Genomic DNA, 15,988 nt, shown 5'->3' with positions numbered 1-15,988 from the left:
TTGAAGTAGTAGTACCCCAAATATATATTTGAATTTATATACCCCAAAAACTTAGGAAGAAAGACACCAAATATGTTAGGATAAGCACACCTTCAATATTAACACCATTTAACCCAGATTCTAAAAAATGTCAAAACTTTGCTTTCAGCATTGGAAAAACCTTCACTAAATCCATGAACATGTTATTAATGTTATTAATATGTGATGCAGAAGGATATTAGAACCAATAAAAGCAATGAAATGTTACTATGGCATCTTCTCCTGGGCTGGGTGCTTTTCTGAGTTACACTGACATGGACTAGTACTGGACTGATATGGCCTGATATTGGACTGATATGGCCTTATTTATGACAAGTAGATGGTTTATATGTATAGACATATATATTTATGTATATGTAGATATAGTAAATACAGTATTTAGTGCAGGATACCCCCATTTACCAAGCTGAACACCAGCTTCTTATTTTAACCACTGGAGGGCGAATTGGCCCAGACTTATTTGAACAAATATGGTATTAAATAATCAATATGACAGCATCGTCTTTGATTATAACAAGACTACTCAAAGTGATATTTCAGAAATGTTAGTATGATCCTACATTATTGTCTACCTTACAATACTGACACACAAACTGGCTGCTTCAAAATAAATAAAAATTTGTTAAATTACATCATGGGGAATTGGCGTGTTTAGACATTTACTGAAACTGTATGTCTTCTCCTGAAAACCACCTTCATTTACATTGTAAATTTTGTAGCCACATTTGTGTTCCTTTTAGCAGTCTCCTCCACAGATCTGCCACATTTAGTCACATTCCCACATCCTTTACTTACCACGCTGCACTATAAACCTACTGCAAATTATTTTCTCTAGTGCATCACTTCACACATAATTTGATCAACAAGCTAATTTCTGCAAGACTTGGTACATGCATTAATTTAAGACCTTTTCAGAATTTCTGATAGGAACATATTTGAAGACAGAATTATCTTAGTTGCTTTGTTGATTCTTACCACAGTGAGCAAATCTGAGTGACAGCACACAGCTTTCATGCAAGTGGAGCTGGTACTTGTCAGGTTTGGTGACGTGTAGGACCTCCACATTGTTGTTCTCCATCCCCACTGCCAGCCACTCTCCAGTTGGACAGTGTCCCAGTGAGAAAATCTGCAACAAAACCCAGTACTTATCTTTTATAGTTTGCATTAATGTAATACATAATCAGTACTTAAATTAGTCTACTCTCTTTTTCAGTGCATGAAGACTTTGTTTGTTTGTTTGTGGGGTTTGGCACTGATATTAACATATCTCTGGGTGCTGGCAAACGTCCACTGCTACAACACCATAAATATTTCAGTCCCTGATGTATAAATCTACACTAGTCAAACAGATGGTTGCTTCAGTTTCTAAAACAGTTTTAAGTATGTAACAGTCCTGTTGGAGAGAGCAATTACACATCATTAATCGTGGCGGGTGAATGATTTATTTAGTCAATTCTCAGTTTTGAAACAAAACTTTTTAAAACTTTTTTTATTTTTTTATTCTCCACTAATGGAAACCAAAAGAGCATGCAGGGAATACACCTGATGGTCTCATAAACCTGGTGAGTCCAAAAGTATTTCTTTTTCTTTGCCAAATCGCTAGTGTTAAATTTATTGAGGCTGTTATTTTTAGGAGTTTGGGAGCAGGAGAAGTGATATTATTGGATGGCATAAGCTTTCTATTGGCCATGTCTCTTCCCATCTGCCCTGCCATCTCTTTAATGCACACTCACCTCCTACTGTGCACACTGAGATTGTGAAATGGGTCTTTTCAGGAAAGATTGCAGTAATGGTCTGTTATTGCTGCTCTTCTCTTTACCTGAAAAAAATTCTAACTGCCAGTATTATTAGTGTTAAAGGCATTTCAGGAGAAGGCAGAAAACCAGAGCTCCGTCTGGCCTTTATTGTGGGTTAAATGTTCTGGACTGAGTTTGTAGATTACTGCAATGACGCTCAAGAGTACAATTACACAAATTGCTGTGACTTGTCCTGAGCTGGATGATTTTCAACAATCTGTGCCTTTTACTTTAAACGCCAAATAATAATAAAAACCAAAACCTGCTTGCAACTTACACCTGAAAACTGCTGGAGGGACTGAACAAACTACAAACCGCACTGCTGCTAACATAATCTGTGATCCATAACATATTCTAACAGCAGCAGACCAGCTTCACCACTCACAGAGAGGGTGTGTTTGTGTTTACCTAATGTTTTATGTACCTGGGAGGTGAAGTCGTGCTGCTGCAGCTGTCGTCCTTCTCTCAAGTCCCAGGACCGTACGGTGTTATCCAGGCCTCCAGTCCACAGTTTGGTCCCATCATTAGAGATGTCTATACAGCTGGCCCCGTCGGTGTGGCCCTGGAACTGCCTGCAGAAAAACAAACACTGAGTCGGACAAATCCACACATCAAAACAAAGAACTCATACGGATATTCACATCTTGTCTTGAAGAGTAGAGATGGTTTTTACACAGCAAAGGGATAGAAAGTGTCTTTAAGGTTTAAGTACGTATGCTCAGACTTATTGCTGAAGTTTGCCAAGTCAGCATATATTGCCAGTTTGAAGGTAAACTTGCAGAAGATTTAGTAGCACAGAAATACATCCAGAGAAGAAACCACCAAGAGGTTAGCAGCGATTAAGTGATTTGCACATCGGTGATGCTCTGAGTTGATAACATGACTCAATTCGACCTATGTACTGTCTGGCATTCGTCACACGTAGATGAGACACTGATCTGTACGTATGCAAGCACCAATGCATTGACACTGACTGCAGTGTGGTAGTCGATTATAACACTGTTACAGATAAAGACTGAGTAAGACAGATAAAGTCAGTATTGATTGAGACATTCATTAATTCAGCCAGCACTAATCAAAACCATCACAAATCACCCGAACCAGCTCCATACCTAACCAGAGTCTGGTTATGAAGATCCCAGACGGCTATGTTTCCATCGGAGCAGCAGGAAAAGCAGACCTTGGAGTCGGGGCTGATGGCCAGAGCATAACACGCAGGCGCTGATGAAGTCAGTTCAGCCTTGATTCGTGGAGTCGGTGTAGCCAAATCCCAGATTGACAAAGTACTCGCCTCTCCTCCGACAATTAGAGTCCGACCATCCGGAAGTAGCCGACAGGAGCGGATGTAGTTATCTCTGTTCTGATGTGACAGATGCACAGGAGTACTTTGTTAGTGTCACTGAATCAGTTACATTGCAGTGTCATGTGCATAAGAGCCATTGCAGTGCACTCACAAGACAGTCCAGCTGGGATACAGGAGTCTTGTTGCCTGGATGACTGATGTCCCACACTTTTACGCAGCCCTTGCCGCCAGTGTAGACATGACGCGTCGGGTTACTGATGGTGACAGCACACACCACTTCCCCATGGTTGAGAGTATTGATCTGTCGTGCATGCCGGGGGATGCCAGGACCGATCAGCGAATCCGGAGGAAAAGGCACGGGCTGCATTTGTCCATCAGCACTCACATGAAAGGAGTAGGCCCTAGAGGAAAGAAAATGGTTTATGGGGTGAGAGAACAGAGGTAAATGCAAAAGTGTTGTAGAAACGAAAGTAAATTCTAATTTATTAAATGATGTTGATGTAATTGTACTATTTATCATATAGGAGGGCAAACATACGGTTTTCCACCAGGAATGCCTGACAGGCTGGGAGGAAGGCCAGGGACACGTATGTGGTGGTGAGGATCAAATCCCACCTGAAGAATCATACAGAGGGTTTAGAAACAATTCAACTAGAAACAAATGACACAAAAACTGAAGCTGATGGTTGTTGATACCATTATAATTATATATCTCTCTCTGTTACTGAGAGCAAGTTTTCTATTATCTGGCTGCAGGAAGCATGTTTGAAGTAGAATTAAGCTTTTAAAACAAGACATAAACTGGCTTTTGCTGTTTCCTGTTAAGACAAAATTAAAAGAAAGTGTGTTTGGGTACCACTTGTGTGCGTCCATAAGCTGCCACTGCAGCAGCAGCCACCGCACTCATCTGCGGAGAAATGTTATGCAGGCCGGTGTAGGCTGCCCCTGCTCCACTCAGCTCTCCGTTTATACCCGGGTGGGCGACCATTCCAAACGGATTGGGGTACGAGCACGGCACTGCCAACGGCGTACGGAGACCAGGAGCTACGAGACATGGAACACAGGCAAGATACAAGTTGGGACATCTGAGACATCTGCTTCTGAGCTTAGAAGACATTTTCTTGATCCAAGCTTCTTGCTGATTTATATCCACTATCTCAGTAATGCATGCAGAGAGTTTTTTTATGCTAAATCTTTGATAAATCTTTGCAGCACTCACCCAATGTCTCGGCTCCTGACGGTTTACTGGACGCAGTCCTCAGGGTGGAGGTGCTGCTGGGTGTCGGGGCATCAGCGTGGGATGTCGGGGTGCTGGACTTGGACACAGGCGTGGTGGATTTCTCATTCTACAACGCAAAGAGGCAAAGTAATGCTAAAACCACTTCCACGCATACCAGAAACTTTCTAATTACACAGGAACTACTTCTTTATGCACTGACTGAACTTATGATTCATAAAATTGATAGTTTGTCAAGATGTATTATTTAGCATTCGATGTAATCTTTAATAACATTTTATCTTAAGGTTCATCATCTTCTGACCAGCAAGAGTTTGCCTTTTTTAACACCAACCTTCTGTTCTCTTCTATACCATCATTACAATGATTTCATTTATATGAGAAACAATGAAAAAGAAGATCAGAAGGCTATAATTACCCAAATGACTCACCAAATTAATCTCTTTGGATTTGGATGAAGGTGTGCTGCTGGAAGAGGCGATGGAGGAGGGGCTCAGTGGAGCGTCCTTCTTCAACAGGCGACGCTTGTCCAACCCGTTCTCTCGAGGTGAGTGGGCAGGACTTCCTCTGGGAGACGCTGGATCCTGTGGTGGGTGAACACAGACAAAGATGAGAGAGTCAGATGATTTTTTTTTTTTCCAGTCATGTAACACAAAAAACTCCACGCTGTTAAACTTTGTTGTACCTCATTGGAGACGTCCACTACTAGGTTGTCATCGCTCTTTTCGCCATCACTTTCCTGGGACAAACACATAGATGACACACACTTTGACTTAGAATGAATTTGTAAAAATCGCATCTGAAACGTATGCCTTTCAGGGGTTGAAAACCTCTGCCTTATGTCCACTTTCCAAGATATCAAAGGACAAAAGACATCAACCTAAAGTTGCTATCATTAAAAATACAGATATCAGTGCTATTTAATCAAATTTAATATCCCATTTAATTGATAGTGAATAAAATAGAGACCGCGCATAAAGTCATAAAACTGCTAATCATAAAATCAAGGATTTAATTAATGCTCTGAGAGAAGACTATAAAGACTACTTTAATCTTTCCTCTGACCATTTTCTTTTTGTATTTTGCACGTTTTAATTATTATCAGATAAAGCGGTCAAAATGGTTCCATTGTGCAGCATCCACATGGCTCATCTGGCTGAGGTGCAAGCCATAAACTGTAACAAACTGAGTTTGGATCTGACTTATGACCTTTGTCGTGTCAGGTCTGTCTTGTCTTTCTCATTGTGTTTCTATTGCCAGCTTTACAACAAAAAAAGGAAAGTGTGGGTTTGAACGTGGCTCATGTGCAAAACTGGCTGTCAGGCTTTTGTTGTTCTGCTGTGGAACTTGGTACTTACTGACGTTATTGTTATGTTGCTGTTATTAAAGCTTGTGAATATTCGAGCCCATATTCAACTGTGACCAAAAGTGTGGCTGTTTTTAGAAAAAGTGACATAAACTGAACTTTCCACTGTTCAGAAACAAGTTTAAAGAAAAAAAAAATACTCATTAAGTCAAAAAACTAAACATTTATGTTCACCCACATAGCGTGTGGAAGCCAACTCCTTATCATCTGTCTTCTGTTTCTTGTTGTCAGATGAGTAATCACTTGAACTCCTGTGTTTCTCACCGGTGCGAAAACTGGCCGAGGGAGACACAGATGAGCTCTGGAAGAAACAAGAATCACATCTTTTTAAGGAGCTGAAAAATTTAAGCCTTCACTTTAAAGGACATGAGATACACACAGTAAGCTACACGTGTCTAAAACTCAGTCTCCGGACTGAGCAGTCTCTTTAAGTGCATTTTGTCACCCATTGTATGTCTTAGCTGTGAGCCATTTCTTTAAAAACAAAAAACATGCGCATGACAAGATACCAGAAGAAGTAAGAGAGAAAACATAGTTCACACAATTTTTTTAAAGAGTTGAATTGTGTTCAGTACTATTCATGCAAAATCACTACTTACTTCAACTGACACTGGTATATATTGACTCTATTTTATAGCTTAAAATGAAAAAATCAAACTGGGGACTCTATAGAAAGACAAAAGTGAAGAAACGAAGCTGGACTTTCCTTTCCTTTCTATAAACCCTAATAGGTTAAGGAAAATTACTGACATATCATAGCAGAGGCAGGCTGAAAATCAGAAGGAAGCTAATACTTTAATACTGCAACTCTTCTCTGAATATGTCAAGATTTCCTCGTTGAGCTAAATTAGGATAAATCTGGCAACAGGCAAGCAGCTAGTCAGCAGTCCAGACAACACAAAATGCCTGTGCTCCAGTCCACGGCTGAATTTATACATGAATTTAAAAACCCCTTTTTCTGTCAAAACCATTTCATTTTCACTATATCATACAATATCAAAGCAGTGCTGCATCCTTGACAGTTTGACTACACCATCACGGCTTGAACTCAGTAGCAGTATGTGTGTGTGTGCGTGGGGTGGGGGGGGGGGGGGTCCATTGATGTCTCTCTCTCCTTAATCAAATATGGCATCCTTTAAATACCATTACTGAAGGATTAATCCTCTTTGAGAAGGAAAGATCAAAATAAGGTCAACTAAACATTTCCCCTCTTGCTTCGTGCTACTGATATCTCTCTCTCTCTCTCTCTCCCTCTCTCTCTCTCTCTCTTCCTCATTGGGAGGCACTCCTTACCCAGCAGACGATGGGCAGAGGGAAGAAAAATAAAGCAGGACCTTTAACTCGACCTTTCCACTAACTCACGCTTGTAACCTTTCCACTGCCCTTTGCCGTGCCGCAAGTGTTGATGACAAAGATTCGGTGAGGGAGGAGTGAGTTTCTGTGTGTGTGTGTGTGTGTGTGTGTGTGGTCGTGCAACACTTGTACTTGTTTACATTTTAGTACTCCGCATGTGCAAACAATGCTGAGACGTCAGTGTGTTTTTGCACGCGTGTGTCTCTTCTTGAATCAGACGAAGCAGCCCAATTACACAAAAAAATGTATCACAACGCTACAAGAAAATACTGGGAAATGCGATACAGTACGTATCATTTCATTTCACCAAATTAACTCTGAACCTCAGTTGTGAGGCCCACTTGACATATTTCCATGTCAACAGACATACAAAAAGCTTCAAAAACAGCTGCTAAATGGACCTTGTGGGTTTCCTAAAAACATGACCATTTTTATGCATTCACAGAAAATTTCTACAATATGCTGAAGGGATGCAAAATGGCAACAATGGCATTGCTGTCTGATACATTTTTACTTTATCTTTCACTCTCCTTGTATGCTTTTTCCTTCCCTTTTCCCTTTCCTTCCCTTTACCAAGGCTCAGTTTCTATCATCCACTAGCCCACAGAAATAATGGCTCCGTTCACACCTAAAAACCTTGTTTAAGTCTGGGTTCAACTCTAATCTTCCACATCTCATCCTTCTGTTACACTCAAATTGCTTTTTTATTCTGCAGCCAGCACAGCATGGAAGTCCCGACTGTCCACTGTACACAGACTTTTTAAAAAGATAATTCCAGCATGAACAAAGAGACAGACTGCAGCCATAAACCTCGTTTATCAGAGAAGAAAAAAATGACAAAAGAAAGTACAAAACGAGCAGTGTGCAGTTTACTCTCAACAGGTGATTCACTCTAAAGGTCAGTCTAAACCCAAAAGCATCCTCATTAGGAACTTATTTCTTCTAAACATAAAGCACAAACTCAAGTATGTGAAGTGTGAGAGTGTGATTTTCACTTGAGTATTAATATTTATGATTTATCCTTGCACTTTCAAAATAATCTCTCATTTTTCTTTTAATTGGAGCTTCTCCAAACTCCTTTCATGAACATAGCGGACTGAAAAGAGAACATCACAACCACAATACAAAAATTACTGTCAAATAAACCAGCGATCAAAGGGCTTGCAGTCTGTGAACACACCACGGCTCCACGGCTGACTACCTGCACTGATAACAGTAAGTATGTGGACACACGTGTGTGTCTACACCCACATACCTTTATCAGACGTGCCAACACCAAGGACATTAAGGCACAGACATCTGAGCAATTTACACACACACACACACACATGCACACACTGTACCCTGTGAACTGTTGCCAAGGCAACTGTAGACCACTGACAAGGGGCTTATTGGTTTCTTGAAGTGACTGTTGGCCATTTCCGTGTGTGTGTGTGTGTGTGTGTGTGTGAGTGTGTTCTCACAGGGTGCTAATGAAAGGCATTCATCATCCTGGTCTCTCCATCTTTACCTCTGATTTCTGACAACCTCACACACACACACACACACACACACACACAGGTACACATGCAGCACACACACATGGGCGCTGCTAATCGCTCCCATCATACTGCCTGCAGCTGTGAGTGTGTGCTTGTGTGTGTGCACGTGTGGAAGAGGATAAACTACACGGGGGGGGGCAGGAGATAACATATTAAACATTCCTACTGTCTCCACCTACTCCAAAACACCAGAGAACACACACAACACCCTAAACTTATGCATGTGTGTGCATGTTCAGATGTGTGTGTGTGTGTGTGTGTGTGTGTGTGTGTGTGTGTGTGTGTGTATGCTTGGGCTGCTGGAATAAAGAAATGCTAATCTGCTCATTGAGTATTCAACAAACCAAATGTTTGCCTTGGGAAAAGAGCTCCGCTTAAGGGACTAATTACGACAAGTGCTGGATGTAATGTTGCTCCGTTGCTTCCTTTTGCTCCCTCCTTCCTTCACCAGTCAGACGTGTGTTTTTTTTGTTTGCCTACTTTACTTTGTTTCTTTTTCATCCACTTTTTCTTTCTTCCTCTTTGTCTCCATTTTCAAAAATCAGAATATTGTTTTTTTTTAAGACTTAATGTGGAATATGTAAATGATTGGATCAGAGGATAATATTAAACTGATGAGCACCATCTCAATTTTTTATTTGATAATTAGTGTTCAAATGTGAAGCAGAGAATGTCAAATAAGTTATATATAAATATATAATATAAATATAATGTTTAACACCCAAAGTTCATTTATAGATAATTTAAATGTTTTCCATACAATACTTTTCTTCATCCTGTCTCACCTGTCACCTGCATGTTGCAGAATTGGACTACATAGAAAGACAAAGTTCTTCCTATTTCAGTATCCCCAATAGGACCATATCTTTCAAAAAATATGTATGCTAGTTAATGACAAGAAACAAAGAATTTCTTGATTTTGTTTGATTTGCGACATAAATTACCGTACACACATGATGTTTGTCAATTTAAAGGTGACTTAGCAAGTCAAAAAAGTCACAATTTAGTGTAAAAAAAAGAGTAAAGCATCATTTAGATTTGTTTTAAATTGCTCAGTGAACTACATCTCTCGTCTCTCACAATATACACCACCAACGCCAACATGGTCATCACGCTGGCAGAGAACAAGTGTTAAAAGCAGTCAAAAATTACTAAAAGTCTGGTCATGTTGACAGCCGCAGCTAAATGAAAGGAGAGGTCATCAGGTCTGTATATGATAGCCAGCATGCTAGAATGGCTCTAAAAAATTGTTTTTTTGGCTTTGGTTTTGGTTGTTAAAGTGTGAAAGGACCGTAGGGTTATAAATTGATGAACATGACAATGTGTTTAATCCATGGCACAATTTAAAAGAGATCAATAAAACATTTGTCTCTTGCCACTGACAACTACACGTCCATATTTTTTTTCTGAAACAAAGGCCAGTGGGGGTCTAGCAGAAGGCGAGGGACTTCGCCTCCCCATAGAAACACTGTCAGTAAGAACACCAGAATTTCATTTGTCATTTTCACTGTGATGTTGCAACAAACAAGTTGACAAAAACAATTTAAATAAATGTGGGAAGAAAACACGGCAATAACCTATTACTGTACCATATTAATCACTTATCATATTATCTGTCCTTCATATTGGCACACAATATTGACTCACATAATTCACTTCATCTCCAGCCAATAGGAGAATAAAATTCTTTCTCCAAAATCAGTTCTTCAAATGTATTTTTTTTTCCTTTCATATGTATCGCAGGTGTGTCATCTGATAAAAAACAGATACCAATTTAAATAACATCTTAAGTAAATCTGATTTAGATAAAACAAGACCATACAGTGAACACAAGTCTGTAATAGAGAAGAGGTAAAGGAAGGACTTACCTTGACTGAGTCTCTGTCTGAGGAGGTGGAGAGCAAGAGACAGAAATAAATGACTGATTAAAGCATTTAATGTCTGAGCAACAAGACAATAATGCAGTCATACATACACAAAAAACAGATCACAGAGAGAACGAGAGAGAAGAATAATGATACTATGTGAGGTGACATTAGTGTCACTAAGTAAACTCTAAGTAAATTCCCTCAATATTTCTCTGTTAATTTTACCAACTACAGCATGTTAAGTGAAACGTGATGATGGGAAACAAAGTAGAAATACATGATTATACACTGACCACTACAGTGACCCATCAGCAAACACCACGAACACCCTGTTTGCATAAAGAAAGACACTGTAGCTGCAACAGGTTTTCAGAAAGTTTTGAGGAATCTAGCTAAAATCTACACACAAGAATGAGAACAAAACAGCACTTTTCAAAGTCAATATAAAAGTCAATATGATGCTAAACCTGGCAACAAAGACCCCAAACTGACAACAGCCTACATTAGAACATAGAAATGCATTTCAAAAGACTAAAAAGATAAATATAGAAATCTCTTACTCCCTAAACACACACCCATTCACAGGAACTCAGCTTCAGATGGAACTGGATTGTTATTGATTTTGCTCCTAATGGGGGTAAGTAATACCTGAGTATTATGGGGCAAGGTTAACTGCTCTATTGCACTGTAAAAGCCCTCACAGCCATGCTGCAACAGAGTAATTAAGAGCTGACACAAACTGTTCCTCTCTCTCTCTCTCTCTTTCTCTCTCTCTCTCTCTCACACACACACACACACACACACACACACACACACACACAAACAGTCTCTATGTACTGTAATTAAATGCTTGAGCTCAAAGTCAGCTCAGAGAAGAAATAGAGGTGTTCTGCATTGAACAACATAAAAGAAGCATCACGGTGGTTGTGCATCGCTCCTTATTAGGCCAATTAAGGCTGCATGATGACAAATCAGTTTTTAATTGCTTTGACTGCTGTTCATTCAGAATACAAACAATTAAGCATCAGCATCAACAAAAGTGATGGTGTAATTTATAACTTCAACTGAATATTTCAGACATGTTAGCTTAGATTAGCTTCATCAGCTGAACAAAAAAGATGAAAGCTTCAGTGTTTCTGTTGTTTAAACACATTAGGCATCTGCTGTGAATAACACATGTCTGTGTAGTTCGTATTATATATTGACATGAAATACAGGACTGTCTGCATTTTTTAAAATATCTCAGACAACTCAAATTATATTTTAGACTAGTATACAACCTTTGTTTTTGTCAGTGGATGTGAGAAAGAAAAGTAGACCATATACTGTACTAAAATGTAAAGATTTATAGTAATTTAATAAAGCTCACATTTAAATACACACAAGAGTGTTACATAAGAGAAATTTCAACAATGAACAAGGTCAAATGAAGTTTGATCTAATCAGAAAAATAATAAAGATTTATGTGTACATTCCCTCTCATGTGTTTGCATTATTCCTAGATGTGATTATGAAGTTGAATTAAAATCAGTTTTTATATTACATAAAAATGGAGAAGGATGTAGTCAGACAAAATACACAACTTCACATCATGGCTGTTTCACACACAAACAACAAGTAATGCCTCCTAAGACTTACTGCAGACATGAAGACGCCAACACCTGCGCACACGCACACACCACACACACACACACAGGCAGAGTGGGCCTCACCTCTCGGGTGTTCACTGTTGTTGTCGTGGTGTTTCCTCTCGTCTTTGAGCGGCAGCTGGTGGCTCAGGGCAGAGGACAGAGCCAGCAGGCTGGCAGTACCGGCTCCGGGGGGCAGGGGGGGCTGGAGGCCTGTTGGGTGTGGCGTGAGTGGGATGGGGATGGCGTGGCCGTGGGAGAGGTGCTGCGCCTGGAGCTGCTGCTGCTGAACCACACACCGAAATAATAATTACTGTAATGCTACATTTTCACTTGAAGCACTGAGCACGGTAGAAGACAAATGGTGGTATGCAAAGACAAACAGGAAGGAGAAGCAGGTAGAGAGAAAGACAAAATAAGAGACAGGAAAGAAAAAAAACGAACATGGTACCCGAGACACACACACAGAGTCAAACCAAGACTGGATATCTGACAATATTTTACAGTTTAAAAAAAATCTAAGTGTCCTCAGTAAATTCCCAAAAAGTTTCTTGACACAATGAAAACATTCGTAACAAAAATGGTATATTTATGTTTCAGTATAATCTTGCTTGTAAATGTGTGTCTTGTGTGCGGGAGTTTCTTCTCATCTAAAAAAAAAATCTAATTGATATTATCAGTCAATATTTACTTAATTTGCTGTTGTTTTTTAACATTTCCTATGAGAAGCCAATGAATTTAGCAAACCTAACACAAGGTGTCCTAACACAGGACATTTTGCAGTTTTCAGTACCCTATGCTGGACAAATGTCCAACATTGTGTCCAAATTACCTCAAACACACTGTATCTTTGGCATTTCTTGTTAGCTACCAGCCGTCAAATTCACTGATACTCAAATCCATGAAAAGCATTTTCTTTCCCCTTTTTTGAAAATATTAAAAACATAACACTTCTTCTGTGATATTGAATCGTCTGTTTTTCATACTGTTAATCTAAGCTGCCTGAGTATCCTCATGGAAGCTGAAAATGTCAGCCAACTTAATGAACTTGAACTGGTAAATAAATAAGGTAGAAATATGTCTAAAAAAAAAAGTCTAAACTATCATCTCACTCTGTGTGTGTGTGTGTGTGTGTGTGTGTGTGTGTGTGTGTGTGTGTGTGTGTGCAATACACCCACTCCTATGATGGCGTTGAGTTCAGCCATGGTGACCTGCTTGGCCCTCTCCACCGCCTGCACCACCTGCTGCTGATGCTGAGAGAGACAGACAGACCGGCAGACAGAAAAAATCAGATATTGAAACAATGACTGAAACAGCAGGAAAAAGAAGATCTGTTAAATTCAGAAACTTGTATTTTAAAGAGGGATTATGAAGATTATGACCTCCACAGACAAACAGATCCAAATGTGCTCCTCCTACTCAGTCCTCTGGTCTAAAGGAGGATGGTAATCAAACAACTCTGCACACCTGTGAATCAGCCACCCTCACATCTGTTCATTTTTTTTCCTCAAATCAAACCTGCACACAGCCATCAGTTAGTCGCACACTTTGCATGTATACTGCGATATCAGTCAGCAATGTACTGATCATAAAACCTGACAAACTGTCTCATCAAATTAGCCATAAATGTGCACTAACAGAGTGAGCTGCACCCTGTTGTTTAAACCTGCAGCTCTGACCAGATCCAGTTTAAATACCCTCAGACAGGAATAAGAGAGATTTCTGAGTTTGCTCTTTATTTGGAAAATAAGCCCCCCTCATCGCAGTTCGGCTTTCGCCAGTGCAATCATTTCAGTGGGAAGAAATTAGCAGCTAATTAGGGTGTACTTGTTGGTCAAGTGTAACTTGCAAAGGTCAGTTTATTCCTTCTCTGGGGAGCAGAATTAGAAAACCAAATAGGTGAAAGTCCAAGGGAGAAGATTTAATACCAATGTTTGCTAATGAGTCTAAGATATACTGCACTAGAAGCAGCCAAACATCCTCATATGAACACCTACAATAGCTTAAGGAGAAGCCCAGCACATAAAAAAGTCCTGCACAACAGCTATAACCAAAAATTCTAGACAACTGTGTTCTGCCCACACATCTCAAAATGGTGTAGCCGCAAAAACTTCAACACAGAGAAAGAGACATATTTGTAGAGAGGAAGGGACAGACACCCATCGAGACAGACAGCTAACAGGGCAAAGTCATCCAAAGGGTACAGAGGGAGAAAGACACATCCAGACGGTGAGAGAGAGAGCGGCAAGATTCATCCAGGAGCGTAAAACATCAAAGTAGGGCAGAGATGAAAGAGTTTATCTGGTGTGGAAATGAACCTGACCATCAGAGTTCAGCTACACCTCTGCAGACTGAGTCTAACCTGCCTGAACGTGACTCACACACATGAAAAGATCCGTCGATCTGATGAACAATGGAATACAGCTTTTATAATCAATAATTTCAACAATTATACACCTGATTATAGACTAGAGTTTCCCTGTTCTACTGTGACATGATATTTGTAGACATAGAAACGAATATCTAAAACAATGCTTTGTTTGTTAGCTGCTCAGATTTATTGAAACACTGTTTAATTGTTTAATAGTTTGCAATAGCTGAGGGAGAAAAGCACAAGTCAAATGCAAGAAAACTTGTAAAGTGTTTTCACACTACTGCACTGTCACAAGGGAAAACATTATCAAAAGCTTACTAAAATAACTGCAAAGTTTTAGAGATTCACACCAAGTAGGATCTCAACTTTTCAATGATTGGCCAGTGACTGTCACATTTAAACAGACAACATAACCAGAGGTTGAGCTAAATTATGCTGGTTTTAAGGCTCATACTGCAGATGCAACCACGGAAGTTTTGGCACTGGTGACAGAACATTACTTTTATAAAATTCAACTAGCTGTGGAGCACAAACGCTTCTCTAATCAAAAAGCTTTTTTTTCTTGACAAAAAAGGACAAACATCAATAGCAAACAACAATATATAAAGAAATTAAGTAAATATAGAGGCTTGAAGAGTGCGTTAAGTGGAGTGCAGATCTCCACGAGGTGTGTCACTGAAGCAGACATTGGTCATGTGCGGCCCTTGCCAGCTGCTTAGAGGCAGGAGCCACAAAGTGGAGAGTCAGCCGTCAATGGAGGTATGAAACAGACAGGCTGTTGAAATGGGTTTTTCATAAACTGTGAATAACTGGATACAGTCATAAAAATGCTCAAAAAATGTTGAGCTGAAGGGTCCAGTAGTAAGGGAGATTAGCTGAAGACAGACAGACACAAAGACGCAATCAAACAATATGACCCAGGATTCACGCCAGCTTAATTACTTGGCAGTTTTCTCCGGGATGAGGACATAATTATGTCACTATATAAATGCACAGTTCTACAGGCATAATTGTGATATTGGGTCTCATGCACATAAAATATTTCTGAGCGATTACAGCTTGGTAGTACACAGTAGGTTGACTGATACATTATCCTATTAAAGACAACAACGCAGCTGTCAAAGAAATTTCCGAACTACAAGCAGAGACAATATCAGAAAATGACAAAAACATAAAAATGAAATCAAAGAGTTCTCACAGTCACATGCATGCACAGTAATATGATTGTGTTAGGCCTACATTCCATATGTGCAGCCAGTAAACGGGGCTGTGCATCAAAACAAAGCAGTAAAAGCCGTTTTCTCTCCCTGCCTCCCCTCTCTGTAGGCCTCAGGGCTGTGTAGCAGCACCGCAGTCTAATGCCATTATTCCTAATCCACCCTAAACCCTCCTAATCCATGGCTAATCTGGAGGAGAGCTTTGGAGTCCACACTCACTTCTTCCTGCTGTTCCCACCCCTCAACACACACACACACACACACAC

At 39.9% G+C, this 15,988-nt stretch overlaps 1 protein-coding gene across 5 annotated transcripts in view; it reads right to left on the bottom strand.

The window, feature by feature from the left end:
* LOC124057290 (transducin-like enhancer protein 4) overlaps nucleotides 1–15,988 on the bottom strand; it is a 35,519-nt gene that overhangs the window by 5,418 nt on the left and 14,113 nt on the right. For 2 of the 5 annotated variants that reach the window (XM_046385354.1, XM_046385356.1), the window contains exons 6-18: nucleotides 13,310–13,384; nucleotides 12,216–12,417; nucleotides 10,504–10,520; nucleotides 5,920–6,042; nucleotides 5,061–5,114; nucleotides 4,807–4,959; nucleotides 4,358–4,484; nucleotides 3,995–4,182; nucleotides 3,677–3,753; nucleotides 3,290–3,539; nucleotides 2,948–3,195; nucleotides 2,260–2,407; nucleotides 1,015–1,165 (exon numbers count right to left, since the gene is read on the bottom strand). In XM_046385354.1, the coding sequence (XP_046241310.1) occupies nucleotides 1,015–1,165; nucleotides 2,260–2,407; nucleotides 2,948–3,195; nucleotides 3,290–3,539; nucleotides 3,677–3,753; nucleotides 3,995–4,182; nucleotides 4,358–4,484; nucleotides 4,807–4,959; nucleotides 5,061–5,114; nucleotides 5,920–6,042; nucleotides 10,504–10,520; nucleotides 12,216–12,417; nucleotides 13,310–13,384 (1,813 nt within the window). Of the gene's footprint in view, nucleotides 1–1,014; nucleotides 1,166–2,259; nucleotides 2,408–2,947; nucleotides 3,196–3,289; nucleotides 3,540–3,676; nucleotides 3,754–3,994; nucleotides 4,183–4,357; nucleotides 4,485–4,806; nucleotides 4,960–5,060; nucleotides 5,115–5,919; nucleotides 6,043–10,503; nucleotides 10,521–12,215; nucleotides 12,418–13,309; nucleotides 13,385–13,513; nucleotides 13,525–15,988 lie in introns of those variants that run through there. The other 3 variants (XM_046385358.1, XM_046385357.1, XM_046385355.1) reach the window with 3 other exon arrangements.

This window comes from Scatophagus argus, chromosome 4 (genome assembly GCF_020382885.2).
Source record: "Scatophagus argus isolate fScaArg1 chromosome 4, fScaArg1.pri, whole genome shotgun sequence".
NCBI classification, from domain to species: Eukaryota; Metazoa; Chordata; class Actinopteri; family Scatophagidae; genus Scatophagus; species Scatophagus argus.
The sequence above is the reverse complement of the archived record's forward strand: the minus strand, read 5'-3'. Positions and strand labels throughout refer to the sequence as shown.